A 16,220-nucleotide genomic window follows, 5' to 3' on the forward strand; every position below is an offset into this window, starting at 1 on the left:
AAAGTGCAGTAATTGTGTGACTTACATGTACTTGAACAAACTGGAATCGCAACTCCTTCACTCTGATAGAGTTCCTCTCAAAGGGCACTTTGTATTACCTGCTTCATCCGGATGGTATTTCTCCTTACAACACGATCAACTGTGGCAAGACTGCATTGCTGAATATTCTGGAATACTTGGTTGTCCTTTATTATTCTTTCCTGGATTTCTTTGAGGCGGATGGTGTTGCTCTGGACCACCATGTCAACAATGGCATGCTCTTGTTCAACTGAAAAGAGTCTTGTTCGTCCACCTGAATGTTGTTGAACTTCCATTCTGACAAATGTTTGGATGAGTATGAACATTTATAGTAGAGAACTAGAGTACTACAGTCTAACCATAGCAGTACAGTGGTATGGTTACTTACCTGTTTTCACTCTGAAATGTGCGGATAATTGAAGCCACCGTGGATCTGTTTATGTTGGGCTGAACTCTCTGCCCAGCTTCTCTGAAGGAGAGACCATGATTTATGACATGGTAATTTAGGGTCACCCTCATTTCATTTGAAACCCATCTGTACCCTATCTTTCTGCTTCTCCTCCCTCCTCTTCCACCCTCCTCTTCCACCCTGCTGTCCCCTTCCTCTCTGCTCATGTCTTGTTAGATTTTCTTCTCTTGCTCTTTCCACTACACCATTGTCCTCCACTCTACCCATCTCTTCTCCCTTTTCTCCTCTTCCTACATCCTCGTCTCCTCTCCCCTCATCTCTTCCTCTTCCACTCTTCGTCTTCCTCTACCCTCTCCACCACCTCTCACTCTTACACGTCTTCCTTTTCCCTTTCTCATTCTTGTTCTTATTTTTTGTCTTTTTTCGTTTCCCCTTTTATAATTGTAGGGATGGTGATAATTGTGTAATCAATTAGGAAATTTGCATTTCCTGTGTTGTGCGTATTACTAAATCAGCAGATATCAATTTGGGGCTCATTGAGAACATACCATGTGTAACTGAGGATTGAACAAATAACAGTTTTGCTTTTTGTGTTTAGCAAAATGGTACATAAATGTGATTTGTGTTAAACCAATGAAAGACATGTAATTGCTTTTTTCCTGATCTATTACAGTTCTGGTTGTCTGTATGAACTGTTGTGCAAACATTTTAGAATTTTGTGCACAGTGTTTTGGGAAAAGTATGCATGTCATTTGTAAGCAGTATGAGATAGCCAAGAACTTACAATCTATTTAGGACAATGAATGAAGTGTTCAGATGGCTGTGTTAATTGTTTTGAGAGCAGTGACCAGGATTTGGAGTAATGTGTCAAATTGATCGAGAAAAACTGTAATAGCAACAATAAAACTGGGTTTAATCCTGCCCAAACCCATTTTCTGGTAGCAAAACCAAGAGCATAAAAAAAGAATGAGGATGAGGTTACAACTGGGCCAGTCGTTCAGAAGCTTCCAAAGAGTAATCTGCCAAATCACGTCTCCAAGTTGTCATTTTTACACATTTTTATTTAACAGAACGTAAAATAGGGTGGCGTGGTGGCGTAGTTGCTTCACAACTTTGAAGTTTGCATGTTCTCCCTGTGTCGTATTTTCACTATTCTTAAATGTATTGACCACAATAGAAACAAAAGGAAATGAATATATTAGCTTATTCATAGCTAAGAGCCCACATGAATTCTTCACCATTAATACATCTGAACAACTCTTACCTGAAAGTTTTGGTGAAATTTGAATATACAGTACTGATAAAACAGGACATTTCTGTTATCCTGCCTACAAAGAATGAAAATCCAACACAATTTGGAAAGCCATTCAGAAACTTCCGAAGTGATCAGCTACTTAATCATGCCTGCCAGCTCAACAAAGCATAATTCCACTTCCACAACGAAAGAGCGGAGCACAGTTCAAGCAACATCACACCCTCAAAATAAACGTAAAGAGAAGACAGACCATGACAATTCTGTAATGCAAAATCAAGATGCATAGAAGTAATCCCAGGGCTCTGCCTGGACTGTGTAGAGTAATCATTGAAGTGATGGATGTGAATGACAAAAGCCCAGTCCGGACTCTGTTGATTTTGGTCAAAAAATGCATATATTCCCACTGATTATTGGATGTCGGGATCGACCTGATGTCCGCCATTGCGTGCTTTTCCATTAATACTGAAAATGAAATAATTAACTTCATACATTGGCTTGATTGTGAGTTGGACAAAAAATACACATGAAACCACAAATGAAGTTTCGCCCAATTTGCAGTAACGTGACAGTGGATATTTATAACTTATTGCAAAACTAAAATGCACATCAGATTCCCTGCCAAAACACCGTTAGTTCTGGAGTGGCTGAACTGTTGTCTTACTCAGCAGACCGGCTCCTATACAAACTATTAAAAGTGACAGAAAAGGGTTTACACATCAAATAAATCAGAACTAACCCCTCCCCCAGTCAGTGATAAAAATTCTGAAATGTACTGTTGTAGTGGAGATCAATAGGCAGCCTCCCTGTTCAGCTACTGTCAATGTGAATGTGGTGGTGGCGGACAACATCCCTGAAGTGCTCTCTGGATTCAGACATCTTTTTTGCATTTAAGAGGGAGAGAGTCTTATAGCCGGTTTGTGTTTTACTTGTTTTTAAGGTTTATTCTTGTTTTCAGCATTTTTTTTTTCTGTTTCGACATAGATTGATATTTTTTACTTTGTGTCAGGGGGGCACCGTGGCACAGTGACGCAGTCAGTTCGACCGGGTCCTGCTGTCCAGTATTAACAGGTCTGGGATTTAAGTCCCGCTTGGGGTGCCTTGCGGCGGACTGACATCCCGTCCTCAGTGTGTCCCCTCCGCCTCCAGCCTTACGCCGAGTTGGCTCCGGCTCCCCGCAACCCTGTAGGACAAGCGCTTTCAGACAGTGTGTGTGTGTACTTTGTGTTAGTAACTAGCATTTTCTTACATCTTGCAAAAGGGCAAAATTAACTAGAAGTAACCTTTGCTTACTTTTATGAGTGCAATACAACTAGTCGCTCAAACAAATCAGTACAGCGGTCAAGAATACAGTAAAAAACTGTGCATTTAAGTGCACATTTAAAATTAACTTAAAACCATAACAGTGGCAGAAATGTCCTGGTGTTGTCGCTGTCCAGCTCTGTGGTGCTGAAATTCCCATTTCTGGTTTGTCTTCTTCCCTTGTATTATAGAAACGTGCAACAAGTGGTTTTGCGTGCAGTGGGCTTTAAAAGGTTTTGATTTTGTAGTGGAAGAAATAACTACACGAATAAAGATTGAAACTATATGAATGAATTACATAAATTTGTTTCCAACAACTGTGAAAGAATCATTTTTATAAATTATTAGCTCTTTCACTAACAATTATCAAAAATGATTGTTGATGATTATTATCAGCTCACTTAATACTGTGAAAGGGTGTATTTTCTTGTATTCAGTCATATAGTAAACGTCTTCTTTCCAGCATAAAATAAACCGCAACTCTTTGAGGGACTGTAAGAGACGAGGCAGGAGACAGGAGATGCAGTCGCCCGTAGCTGTGGGCTTTTATTTGCCTAGACAGCGGAGAAGGACGGAGATGGGAAAGGGGGAGCAGGGAACAGGTAGGGAGAGGTTTCGTGCTGACTGGGAGAGTCGGGTCGATCAGGACGTGGGCTTCGTGTCAGGGATCGGGTCTGCGGTCGTCTCGGTCTGGTTCTCCTCCTCGGTCTCTTCTCTCTACTGCTGGGCACCGGGGAAGAAATAGGGGATGAAAGCAGCCCCAGTTGTGGCTGCTTTAACCCCGTCTCCGCCTCCTCCCCGGGTGGCCTCGGCGTGCTACACCGACCTTGTGTTGTTGTTGATCACTAAAAGGAAACCAGTGTTTTTTGTTTGTTTGTTTGTTTTTATCTTCCATAGAATTACGCTAAAGGTGGGGAGAGACAGACCAACCAATAGATCATGGTCATATTATTAAATAATTCGCGGCAGTGTGATATTGGGGGCAGTTTACGTGTATACGGGGGGGGGTGCGGTGGCGTGGTGAGTTTGACCTGTGCTCGCTGTGTGGTGAGTCTGAGGTTCCAGCCCCACCTGGGGTGCTTGTGGTGGACTGGCGTCCCGCCCAGAGTGTGTCCCCTCCCCCTGTCGACCCTACACCTAGCGTTACTGGGTAGGCTCCGGCTCGTCGCAACCCCGCTTGGAAGAAGTGGTTAAAGCAAGTGTAAAAAAAAACTGTATTTATATACAAAGAATTTGAGCATTTCTATTAAGGAAAGTTTAAGTATTCATTTTATATCCAATTCTTCTGGATTAAAATGCTCCCAACAAAGTCCAGATACTGCTTTGACAATTATGATTTTGCAATTAATTCTTACTTGTGTTTTCAGCCACAAGGGATTACTTTTGAACTCTCACTCTTACTATTATTAATGTAAAAGATCTAGATTTGACCAAGAATGACAAGTCTGCTGAAGTATACACCCTTTAGCCACCTTTATGATACAGCCATCTATAACAAGCTATCAGATTTCAGTAACAGAAAAGTTTTAAGACTGAGAGAACATGGCTGAATTCAACATTACAGTTTTTGAAACTGGCCAAGGAATAATGTTACTTCACAATGGTAAAACTTTCTTTATGAAGATCACTGACATAGTGATAAAGATACAGTATTTGGTCAAAGTATTTACACAGTCATTTTTACAGAAAACATTTCAGTGAAGCATCTGCTCTTCTGTCTTTGCCAGTCACAATGACTGGAACCAGAATACAAGAATGTCTTTTTTTATTTAAAGAGCCACATGTTCATGGAAAATTAGTTTTATTTATCTGAATTCCCTAATATATGCATTACACCCAGTTGATTTTGAACTTACTGATGATTTTATAGATTTATTAAATTGCTTCTATCTAAAACATTTCAGTTTTTTGCTTTTTTTTTTTTACAGTTTGTGGTAAGATGTCTATAGAAAAACATGGATATAATGTGTACAGAATTTAAACGATTTGGGGTGTGTATTCATATGATTTTCCCGTTTCTGGACTCTGAGTGCCGCTGTTGATTAGAGAAACTACTATCCCCAGACTTAGTATGGGTGGTCTGCCTTAAGAATGTACTCCTTAGGAGAGCCAGTCGGAGACATCATTTGGAAGAGCTGAGGCCGCTCGCGGTGGTTGCGACTCGACTTCACTTGATATAAATTATAAATAGACTTTAATCTGGTTTTGTGAAACTGTTTTGTAAAGGATTATTTTCTTTGGGGATACAAAAAATGAAGACGGAGAGTTTCGGATTTTGTCCAGCAGATGAAAACAGAAACCCAACCCATTCGAGACTGCCATGGCGAGTACTGTTGTTTTTTACGTTTCTCTTCAGCCGTTTTTCTTACGGACAGATTCGGTATTCTATTCTAGAGGAAATGAAGAAAGGTGCATTTATTGGGAATATCGCCCAAGATCTGGGAATAGATCAAAGACGACTGAGATCCGGTCGCGCTCGTATTGTTACCGGAGAAAACATTCAGTATACAGAGTTGGACGTAGACAAAGGGGTTTTGACCGTCAAGGAAAGAATAGATAGAGAGACGTTATGTGGTGAGATTTCTCCGTGCAGTTTTAGTTTTGAGGTGATCCTTGAGAACCCAATGGAACTGCATCACATCACTGTCGAAATACTGGATGTAAATGATAATGCGCCATCATTCAAAAAGGATGAAATTAAATTAGAAATGAGCGAATCTGCAACGCCGGGTGTGCGTTTTGTGTTGGGGACTGCGGAAGATCCCGATGTGGGGATTAACGCGCTTCAGAGCTACATTTTAACACCGACTGATAATTTCATCCTGAAGCAGCACGCGAATCCAGACGGAGTTAAATACGCGGAGATGGTGCTCCAGAAACCACTGGACAGGGAGCAGCAGCCACGGCTTTTTCTGAAGTTGATCGCAGTAGACGGTGGTAATCCGACGAGATCCGGCACAGTAAATATAGATGTTACTGTATTAGATGCTAATGATAATGCCCCCGTGTTCAATCAATCACTGTACCGAGCGACTGTGTCGGAAAACGCTGTGAAAGGGACATACATAACAACCGTTAATGCAAGTGACGCAGACAGTGGGTCTAACGGATTAATTACCTATTCCTTTTCTGACCTTAAAGATAATGCTGCAGATATATTTATCTTAGATGAAAATACAGGCAGGATATTAGTTGCCGGACAAATAGATTACGAAAAGACAAAAAAAATTGAAATTGGTGTAGAGGCCAAAGATAAAGGAGGTTTGGCTGATTCGTGTAAAGTTCTCGTGGAAGTAATTGACATGAATGATAACTCACCGATTATAAATGTTATGTCTTTTTCGAGCCCTGTATCAGAAGACGCCCCTCTTGGAACAACTATTGCAATTATGAACGTGAAAGACTTGGATTCGGGCGAAAACGGTCATGTCAGCTGTTCAACTGAGCAGAATATCCCTTTTAAAATAAAATCGTCTTTAAGGAATTATTACACGTTAGTCACAAATGGGTGGTTAGACCGCGAAAGTGTTTCGGAATATAATATTACCGTACTTGCCCGTGACTCAGGTTCGCCAGCTCTGTTTACTGAAAAAGTCTTGCATCTAAAGGTGTCTGATATTAATGACAACGCGCCTGCATTTTCTCAAGGTGTTTATACAACTTACGTCGTTGAGAATAACTCTCCGGGCGTGTCCATATGCGCTGTAGAGGCCACAGACGCAGACTGGGGTAATAATGCCCGAATATCCTATCTACTGAAAGAAACGTATCTCGGCGGTACTGCAGTATCCGACTATGTTTCCATTAACTCTGAAAGCGGAACTGTCCATGCAGTTCGTTCGTTTGATTTTGAACATATCAAACAGTTCAGAATAATAATTAAGGCACAAGACGGGGGAAATCCTCAGCTCAGCAGCAATGTGACAGTTAATGTTGTTATTCAGGACCAGAATGACAACGCACCTCAAATTCTCTACCCAGTACAGACCGGTACCTCTGTAGTGGCTGAAATGGTGCCCCGTTCAGCAGAAGTCGGATATCTGGTCACTAAAGTGGTGGCTGTTGATGTGGACTCTGGACAGAATTCCTGGCTCTCATACAAACTGCTGAAAGCCACAGACAGGGCGCTCTTTGAAGTGGGATTACAGACGGGAGAAATCAGAACTGTCCGCCCCGTCAGTGATAACGATGCTGTGAAACAGAAGCTCACTGTTGTAGTGGAGGACAACGGACATCCCGCCCGTTCAGCTACAGTCAATGTGAACGTGGTGGTGGCCGACAGCTTCCCCGAAGTGCTCTCGGAATTCAGCGACTTTACGCACGACAAGGATTATAACGACAACCTGACTTTTTATTTAATACTGGCCTTGGCTGTTGTCTCCTTCCTTTTTATCGTCTCCATCATGTCTATAATATCAGTGAAGTGCTACAGATGGAGGCGAGAGCAGATGTTTTATAAATCCGGTGGGAATCTCCCAGTCATTCCGTACTATCCACCACTTTACGCAGACATGATGGGAGGTACAGGAACTCTACAGCGCGTGTACAATTACGAGGTTTGCGGGACCACTGACTCCAGGAAGAGTGACATGAAGTATGTCCGACCCTGTAGTGAGAGCATCATCAGTGTAGATCCCAGTGGAACTCAGACACTTCTGCACCAGCAGAAAGAACAGATCAATGAAATTTCCGAAGCCCAGGTGAGCCTTTTACTGCATTATAATTTTACTGTATCTTTTTTCTGTAATACGATCTGTTAGACCCGTTTTGATGACTTTCCTTTTGTTCAATCACGTCTTTTGTTTGTTAATCTGTTATGACTACGTACTACTGAAAATAAGACATTGTCAATACTACCCAGTTGTGAATTATTTTCGTTGCGGTGTTTTCACCTTTGACACATCAGTCATGCTTTTGTGTTTCAGTGTCCTCTGATTTCCATTTTAATTCTTAGTGGCAGATAATTAATTATATTGCGTTTGTGGAAACAATACAGGCGCCATAGATTTTACCAACAACCTAAAACTGTTATTTTTTTAAATCACAACGGAACAGGTTGTCTGTCTCCTCTGCACTACATTAAAGTCAATGGGTCACTCACATGTCTTTTAAACGAGAATGGAGAAAGCCATAATGTTGCCCACAAGTCCGATCCCACATCCTTACTGTGCGGTTCTTTTGAACTGAAGACGTCATTTTTGACAACGTTGCTGTGTGCAATACTGCGTGTTTTTCTCGATATCGAGTAGTTTGCAGTTCTAGATATGAACTCGTTGCGCCGCTGTTGACCTTGTAGCTGATTCTATTGTACCGTGGTGCTTCTATGCAAGGCGGAGTGTGGAAGCTCACCGGCACAAACACACCAAAAGACGTCGGGGAGCCACTGCAGCAGTTCTGGACATTTTAACATACGCTGTAAAGTATCTGGTTTGCGGGCATGTTTACATCAAGAAGATACTGAAAACCGGCTAAGTTTTCATGTTGTTCATTGTGCTGTATCCTGTGGGGATGGCAACCGCGAAATGTGGAATAAAATGGCGCGTGCAGTGCTTTATTGTGGCTCTCTGTTTTATTGAGCCATCTTTCTGCCATGTTAGATATTCCGTCTTGGAGGAGATGACAAAGGGCTCTTTCGTGGGTAATATCGGTCAGGATCTTGGTTTGGATACAAAACGCATGATTGGTGGGGCAGCTCGTATCTTCGCTGGAGACAAAAGTGAGTATGTTGAACTTATTCGTGAAAAAGGAATATTAGTCATCAAAGAAAGAATCGACAGGGAATTTCTCTGCGGACAACTGTCGCCATGCGCCATACATTTTCAGATGGTGCTTGATAATCCCATCGAATTTCATAGAGTTACAGTTGAAATCATAGACATAAATGACAATGCTCCCGTTTTTCCAAAAAATGAAATCCGACTGGAAATAAGCGAGTCAGCTGCACCCGGAACGAGGTTCGTACTGGAGAGCGCTGTGGACTCAGATGTGGGAGTTAACTCCCTGCAGAGCTATACGTTGAAGCCAATGGATTACTTTACACTAAAATTACACTCACAGCCCGACGGCAGCAAGCATGTGGAAATAGTACTCGAGAAACAGCTAGATCGAGAAAGTTCAGAAGAGATGTCTTTATTATTGACAGCTGTTGACGGTGGATATCCCCAGATGTCTGGCACTGCGCAGATACATGTCAGTGTTCTGGACAGCAACGATAACCCTCCTGTATTTACGCAGAGGATGTACAAATCATCAGTGGCAGAGAATGCAGAAATTGGTGTTGTGATTGCTACAGTAAGTGCCACTGATGCCGACAAAGGAATAAATGCCCAAATTATATATTCGATCTCAAACAGGGCAGAAGGCTTGGGTGAAATATTTCACATAAATGAATCTACTGGTGAATTAAAATTAATCGGACGAATTGACCATGAAAAATCCAAACAATTTTTACTAAATATTCAAGCCAAAGATGGAGGGGGGCTAACAGATAGCGCAAAACTAGTCATAGACATTACAGATGTTAATGATAATGTACCAGTAATAGCAGTAATGTCTTCCTCAAATTCCATACCGGAAAATTCCTTACCTGGCACAGTAATAGCAGTCATTAATGCACAAGATTACGATTCGGGAGAAAATGGCCAAGTCCACTGTCACATCGAGGACAACATTCCATTTAGAATAACTACTATGTCCAATAATTTTTATAGCTTGCAAACGGACGCAGAGTTAGATCGTGAAACAACGCCTGAATACAATATAACAGTCACGGCTACTGATGAAGGTTACCCCCCACTTTCCAGCACTTTGTTACTATCATTTAAAGTAACAGACATTAATGATAACGTTCCCATCTTTGAAAAGAGTCTGTACGAGAGAGTAATAGAAGAAAATAACAAGCCTGGCCAGTATATTTTAGCGTTAAAGGCCACTGATGCAGACTGGAACCAAAATGCCCGTATTTCTTACATACTAGACGATTCAGAGGTGAATGGTGTGTCTGTCTCGTCATATGTTTCCCTCCACTCCGATAGCGGAGTTGTACAGGCGGTTCGATCGTTTGATTACGAACAGATAAAAGATTTCCAGTTTTGCGTAAAAGCGCAGGATGGAGGCTCGCCACCACTGAGCAGCAATGTGACTGTCAAAGTAGTTATTCGAGACCAGAATGACAACGCGCCACAGATTCTCTATCCAATACAGACCGGTACCTCTGCGGTGGCTGAAATGGTGCCTCGTTCAGCAGAAGTCGGATATCTGGTCACTAAAGTGGTGGCTGTTGATGTGGACTCTGGACAGAATTCCTGGCTCTCATACAAACTGCTGAAAGCCACAGACAGGGCGCTCTTTGAAGTGGGTTTACAGACGGGAGAAATCAGAACTGTCCGCCCGGTCAGTGATAAAGATGCTGTGAAACAGAAGCTCGCTGTTGTAGTGGAGGACAACGGACATCCCGCCCGTTCAGCTACAGTCAATGTGAACGTGGTGGTGGCCGACAGCTTCCCCGAAGTGCTCTCGGAATTCGGCGATTTTACGCACGACAAGGATTATAACGACAACCTGACTTTTTATTTAATACTGGCCTTGGCTGTTGTCTCCTTCCTTTTCATCGTCTCCATCATGTCTATAATATCAGTGAAGTGCTACAGATGGAGGCGAGAGCAGATGTTTTATAAATCCGGTGGGAATCTCCCAGTCATTCCGTACTATCCACCACTTTACGCAGACATGGGAGGTACAGGAACTCTACAGCGCGTGTACAATTACGACGTGTGCAGGACCACTGACTCCAGGAAGAGTGACATGAAATATATCAGACCGTGTAGTCAGAGCATCATTAATCTGGACTCCGGTGGAACACAGACGTTGCACCAAGAACAAAGAGATGAAAATACCAATGAAAATTCAGACCAGGTAAGATTTGGTTATTAAAATTTCACGTCTACGTTTATTTTTTTTTTCTCAGCTCAAGATATCGAAGTTTCTAACACTTAATTTTCAAGAACTTAAGTATGCAAATGTATCAATTTAAAGCAAGTAATTTGATGGTTTTTGATAGTTTTGAGTACTCAAACATCAAGATAATGTTTAAATATCAACTTCGTGCTTTACACTCGAAGAGACACCTAAATTATGATGCTGTTTAGAAAGTAGTAATATAAATAGTAGTTTTTTGTATTTGCTTTTACGTTTAATCGCAACATAAGGCATTTTTGTAATGCATACTCACTTGCGTGAACCCGCGAAATCTTTTCAGTAAACATTACCTTTTTGAATTATTTATGAATGTTGAACAACTGACGCGAGTTACTTTCCAAATAGTCTTGTGTGTTCAAAGTAAGTTGCTGGAGTACAGTATGTTAGTTAGTTTCGGTGAGATGCGTAATAAACTACTGTCAGACAGCACGTCTCTGTACTTGCCTGGAAGCTTAAGTGATCAAAGAGATCACGAATTTGGTCGAACATCTTTGACAATATTAATTATTTTAAATCGGGTTAAATCGCCTTTTTGTCAATCCAATATTTTGCTCTCATTGACTCAGTTTGAAAGTAGTATAGTTGCTTTTCCATCTGAATTGTGCATGAATTGTAAGATGCAGTCAGTGAAATATAAGAGCCTTGATCTTTCGCTTATATATAATATATATTTGGATGACTCTCCCTTTTCACATACAATTGTGTGGTGGGTTTTCCACTGACGTTTCAACGTTAAATGGTCACTTCCAGTGTTTGCAGTTCAATATTTGAACTCAAAGCGCCGCTGCAGGTCTGCATGCCCTTCTCTTTTGGATTCGTAGCATAATCTCCCATGTCTACTTTATACAAAGGCTGAAAGAGAGAGAACGAGAAACACACAGAGGATTCTATAGCATTCCAAATCTGCGGAGCTATTGAAAGGTGTTTTTTTCACCGACAGTAACACCTATTGCTGTTATCTCGCATAAATCTAACTCTTTACACATTTTGCAAGGACTGCGCTTGGATACCCGGATGGCAATGAAGTGGAGATTTCGTGTTTTCCAGACAATACTGAGTAAATCTATGGGATGGCAAGTACCTCTGTTTCTCTTTCTGCTTTTTGCAGTCTCAGTCCACGGAGAGGTTACTTATTCTATTCCAGAGGAGATGAGGAAAGGCTCGGTAGTCGGTAACATAGCGCAAGATCTTCGTTTAGACGTTAAAAGATTAACACTGGGCAACGCCCGTCTCTATAGTGTAGACAGCACTAAATACATAGAGCTGGATAAAGACAGGGGACTTGTTCTTATTAAAGAAAGAATAGATCGCGAGTCGCTTTGCGGAAAAACATCGCCGTGCTCTTTACATTTCCAGCTCATTCTAGCGAATCCTATGGAATTATTCCCTATTACAGTAGAGGTAACCGATATAAACGATAATGCCCCGAGCTTCAAAAAAAGTGAAATGAGATTTGAAATTAGCGAATTAGCAGTGATAGGAGCTAGGTTCCTGTTGGAGAGAGCGGTTGATCCAGATGTTGGCCGTAATAGCCTCCAAAGCTACACACTTACACCGATGGATAATTTCCAGTTAAAAATTAACAATGAGCTAGATGGAATAAAGAATGTAGAAATTGTCCTGCAGAAATCGCTGGATAGAGAAAAGCAGGGCAAGATGACGTTGTTGTTAACCGCTTTCGATGGCGGAGACCCGCCGATGTCTGGTACTGTACAGATACATATTACTGTACTGGATGCTAATGACAACGCTCCTGTTTTTACCCAGGCGATTTACAAGGCCACCATTACAGAGAATTCCCCTAAAGGTACCATTTTAACTACGGTCACAGCAACTGATTTAGACGAGGGTTCTTATGGTAAAGTTAAGTATTCGATTTCAAATACTGCAGAATATGCTACCGAACTGTTTGAAATAGACCCAGATAACGGTGAGGTAAAATTAATCGGAAATATAGATTATGAAAAAAACAAACATTTTCAAATCGACGTCCATGCCAGTGATGATGGAGGACACTCCAATTCAACTAAAATAATGATCAATGTCATTGATACAAATGATAATTACCCCCTAATTGACGTCATGTCAGTGTCAAATATTATACCTGAAAATGTGATGCGCGGAACGGTTGTGACAATGATGAATGTATTGGACCCTGATTCGGGAAGTAATGGGCAAGTTCAGTGCAACGTAAATGAAGATAGTGTATTTAAAATCAAATCGACGTCAAATAATTTTTTCAGTTTGGTTACTGAAAACTTGTTGGATCGAGAGACAAATTCTGAATACAACGTTAGTGTAATCTGCGCCGATGAAGGAGTCCCCTCGCTTTCCAGCACTGTCACTTTTCGCTTGAAATTATCAGACGTTAACGACAACTCGCCTGTCTTTGAAAAAAGCACGTATAACGCATATATTATTGAAAACAATGCACCGGGTCTCTCCATGTTTTCGGTTAAAGCTAGTGACGCAGATTCAAACCAAAATGCTCGCGTGTCTTATATACTGGAAGATTCAGAAGTACATGGCGTGCATGTCTCCTTGTATGTGTCTGTTAACCGTGATACTGGTGTCGTACAGGCGGTTCGTTCCTTTGATTACGAGCAAATTAAAGATTTCCATTTTCGCGTAAAAGCGCAGGATGGAGGTTCCCCTCCACTGAGCAGTAACGTGACTGTACGGATATTTATCCAGGACCAGAATGACAACGCGCCTCAGATTCTCTACCCAATACAGACCGGTACCTCTGCGGTGGCTGAAATGGTGCCCCGTTCAGCAGAAGTCGGATATCTGGTCACTAAAGTGGTGGCTGTTGATGTGGACTCTGGACAGAATTCCTGGCTCTCATACAAAGTGCTGAAAGCCACAGACAGGGCGCTCTTTGAAGTGGGTTTACAGACGGGAGAAATCAGAACTGTCCGCCCGGTCAGTGATAAAGATGCTGTGAAACAGAAGCTCACTGTTGTAGTGGAGGACAACGGACATCCCGCCCGTTCAGCTACAGTCAATGTGAACGTGGTGGTGGCCGACAGCTTCCCCGAAGTGCTCTCGGAATTCAGCGACTTTACGCACGACAAGGATTATAAGGACAACCTGACTTTTTATTTAATACTGGCTTTGGCTGTTGTCTCCTTCCTTTTCATCGTCTCCATCATGTCTATAATATCAGTGAAGTGCTACAGATGGAGGCGAGAGCAGATGTTTTATAAATCCGGTGGGAATCTCCCAGTCATTCCGTACTATCCACCACTTTACGCAGACATGGGAGGTACAGGAACTCTACAGCGCGTGTACAATTACGAGGTTTGCGGGACCACTGACTCCAGGAAGAGTGACATGAAATATGTCAGACCCTGTAGTCAGAGTATCATTAGTCTGAACTCCGGTGGGACACAAACACTGTCGCACCAACAGAAAGATGGTGAGGATACGGAAAAATATGATAACCAGGTAAGAATTCATCATGCAATATGTTTGATATTTTTCTTTTATTCTGTGTTTAATTGTACTATTGACTGTTTCACTTCTCGCTTTGGGTGTGATTTTTAAGAAACTTTTTTGCATTTTCAAACAACATTTTGAAACATATCTATTTTTAATATGCACTGTGTTAAATTACATACTTAAACATTTTTGTGCAATCTTGAAGGTCCCTGTCGTACTTACCAGATCAAAATTGGAAACGTTTAAATAAGAAAATAAACCATCATCAAAATAAACTGTTAACTAAAGCACAATTAAGCAGACGTTTCTTTCTGTTGAGAAAAGGTCATTGAGTAATGCAGAAGAGTGAATGCTAAACAGCTATATAGTGTCATGAGAACCGGTTGTTCAAGTGGTGTTTAAAGATCGGGAGATCTGATCTTGAGTGCTAGCTAATTTGACCCCTTTAGAGTTATGGAACAGGATAAGTAATACTTCTTCTACATTTTAAGAGAGGAGGTGCAGAGAACATACACCATATTCAGGCTTTGACAACAGCCAGTAACCAGTTTCATAAGAAACACTTTTTCCAAATCTGCCAATTAGCGCCTTTATCAGATTTTAGATATTGGGTTGAGTATTTACAGTTAAAAGTTTTACTGCAACATTTTTCTCTAACAACCCCTGAAATATGTTTTTAAATGAAATTATTGTGTAGATGGTTTTTTCTAAGTGGGGGGCATGGTGGTACAGTGGGTTTGGCCAGGTCCTTCTCTCTGGTGGGTCTGGGGTTCGAATCCTGCTTGGGGTGCCTTGTAGTGAACTGGCGTCCTGCCCTGTGTTGCTGGATTAGGCCCCTGCTTGCTGTGACTGGGGACGAGCGGTCTGTGTGTGGTCTTTTCTAGAAGGATTTATAAGTACATTTAGTCTATCTTTATAGACTATATTTTGACAGTACAGTTATCTGTCTACTAAAATGAAATAGACTCCCAGGTGCAGTGCTGCATATTAAGGAACCGATTAAAACGGGTTCACCTGGAGCCCATGAACTCCTTAGGGGTCCATAAATGGACTGCAGAGGGTTCCTGAAACACAAGATTTTCTTTGAAAATGAGACTAACTAAAGTGAAGATAGAAAATAAAAATTAAAAATGACTGTGTTTTTCTGTCTAAGACAGTTTAATATGAAGGTAATTTTAGTGCATTAAACCAAGTGTGAGATTTTCACAGAATTCATTTATGCACATTTTTCTAGGATGGGTTCCACTGGTTTCTTCAGATTCTTAAATGAGTAAATTATTTAGAAAATAATGAATCATACATAATTAACCTCTCCTTGTTTTTCAGGCTTTTATATCTATTCCTCATTGAACTATAGAGTTAGTATGAGGATGCACAAATGTTGGGGTGTGAGTTTGTATCCAACTCAATCTGTGCAGTGTTTGTATGGTTTTCCTCTGGGTGCATCAGTTTCTTCAGGACCCAAAGACACGCAATTCAGGTGGATCACCTTCTCTAAATTGACCCTAGTGTGTGAATATCTATGTGGCTGCCTTGTGATGGACTAGTGTCCTGTGTAGGGCATACCTTGATAAATTTGTCACCCAGTTCTTTTGTGATAAGGTCATGGTAGTTTGGAGCCCTACTTGGACAAACAGTTGTCAGTAGTGAGTGTGAGTTATTAATACATGCAACAGAGCATGCACTGTTTGTGTGTACAGTAGTGTGCATAGTATGAAATTAAAGCAGAATGTCTATCAAATTTTTTCCGTTTTCATTTTTTTTCATGGCACATTTAGATCCCCTTAGCATTCCAGGTACTGTGTATGGAAGTAGTTA

At 41.3% G+C, this 16,220-nt stretch overlaps 1 protein-coding gene and 2 pseudogenes across 12 annotated transcripts in view; all 3 read left to right on the top strand.

Annotated features, from left to right (window-relative positions):
- Positions 1-16,220, top strand: part of LOC108925318 (protocadherin gamma-C5-like) — a 223,634-nt gene that overhangs the window by 91,645 nt on the left and 115,769 nt on the right. Inside the window, exon 1 of one of the 12 annotated variants that reach the window (XM_029257422.1) lies at positions 8,151-10,895. The exons of the other annotated variants lie outside the window; for them this stretch is intronic. Within the exon in view, the coding sequence (XP_029113255.1) occupies positions 8,460-10,895 (2,436 nt within the window). The 5' untranslated portion in view covers positions 8,151-8,459. Of the gene's footprint in view, positions 1-8,150; positions 10,896-16,220 lie in introns of those variants that run through there. 12 annotated transcript variants of the gene reach the window in all.
- On the top strand, positions 5,061-7,598 carry LOC114912110 (protocadherin gamma-B7-like; annotated as a pseudogene).
- Positions 11,792-14,312, top strand: LOC114912112 (protocadherin gamma-A11-like; annotated as a pseudogene).

This window comes from Scleropages formosus, chromosome 13 (genome assembly GCF_900964775.1).
Source record: "Scleropages formosus chromosome 13, fSclFor1.1, whole genome shotgun sequence".
Taxonomy (NCBI): Eukaryota; Metazoa; Chordata; class Actinopteri; order Osteoglossiformes; family Osteoglossidae; genus Scleropages; species Scleropages formosus.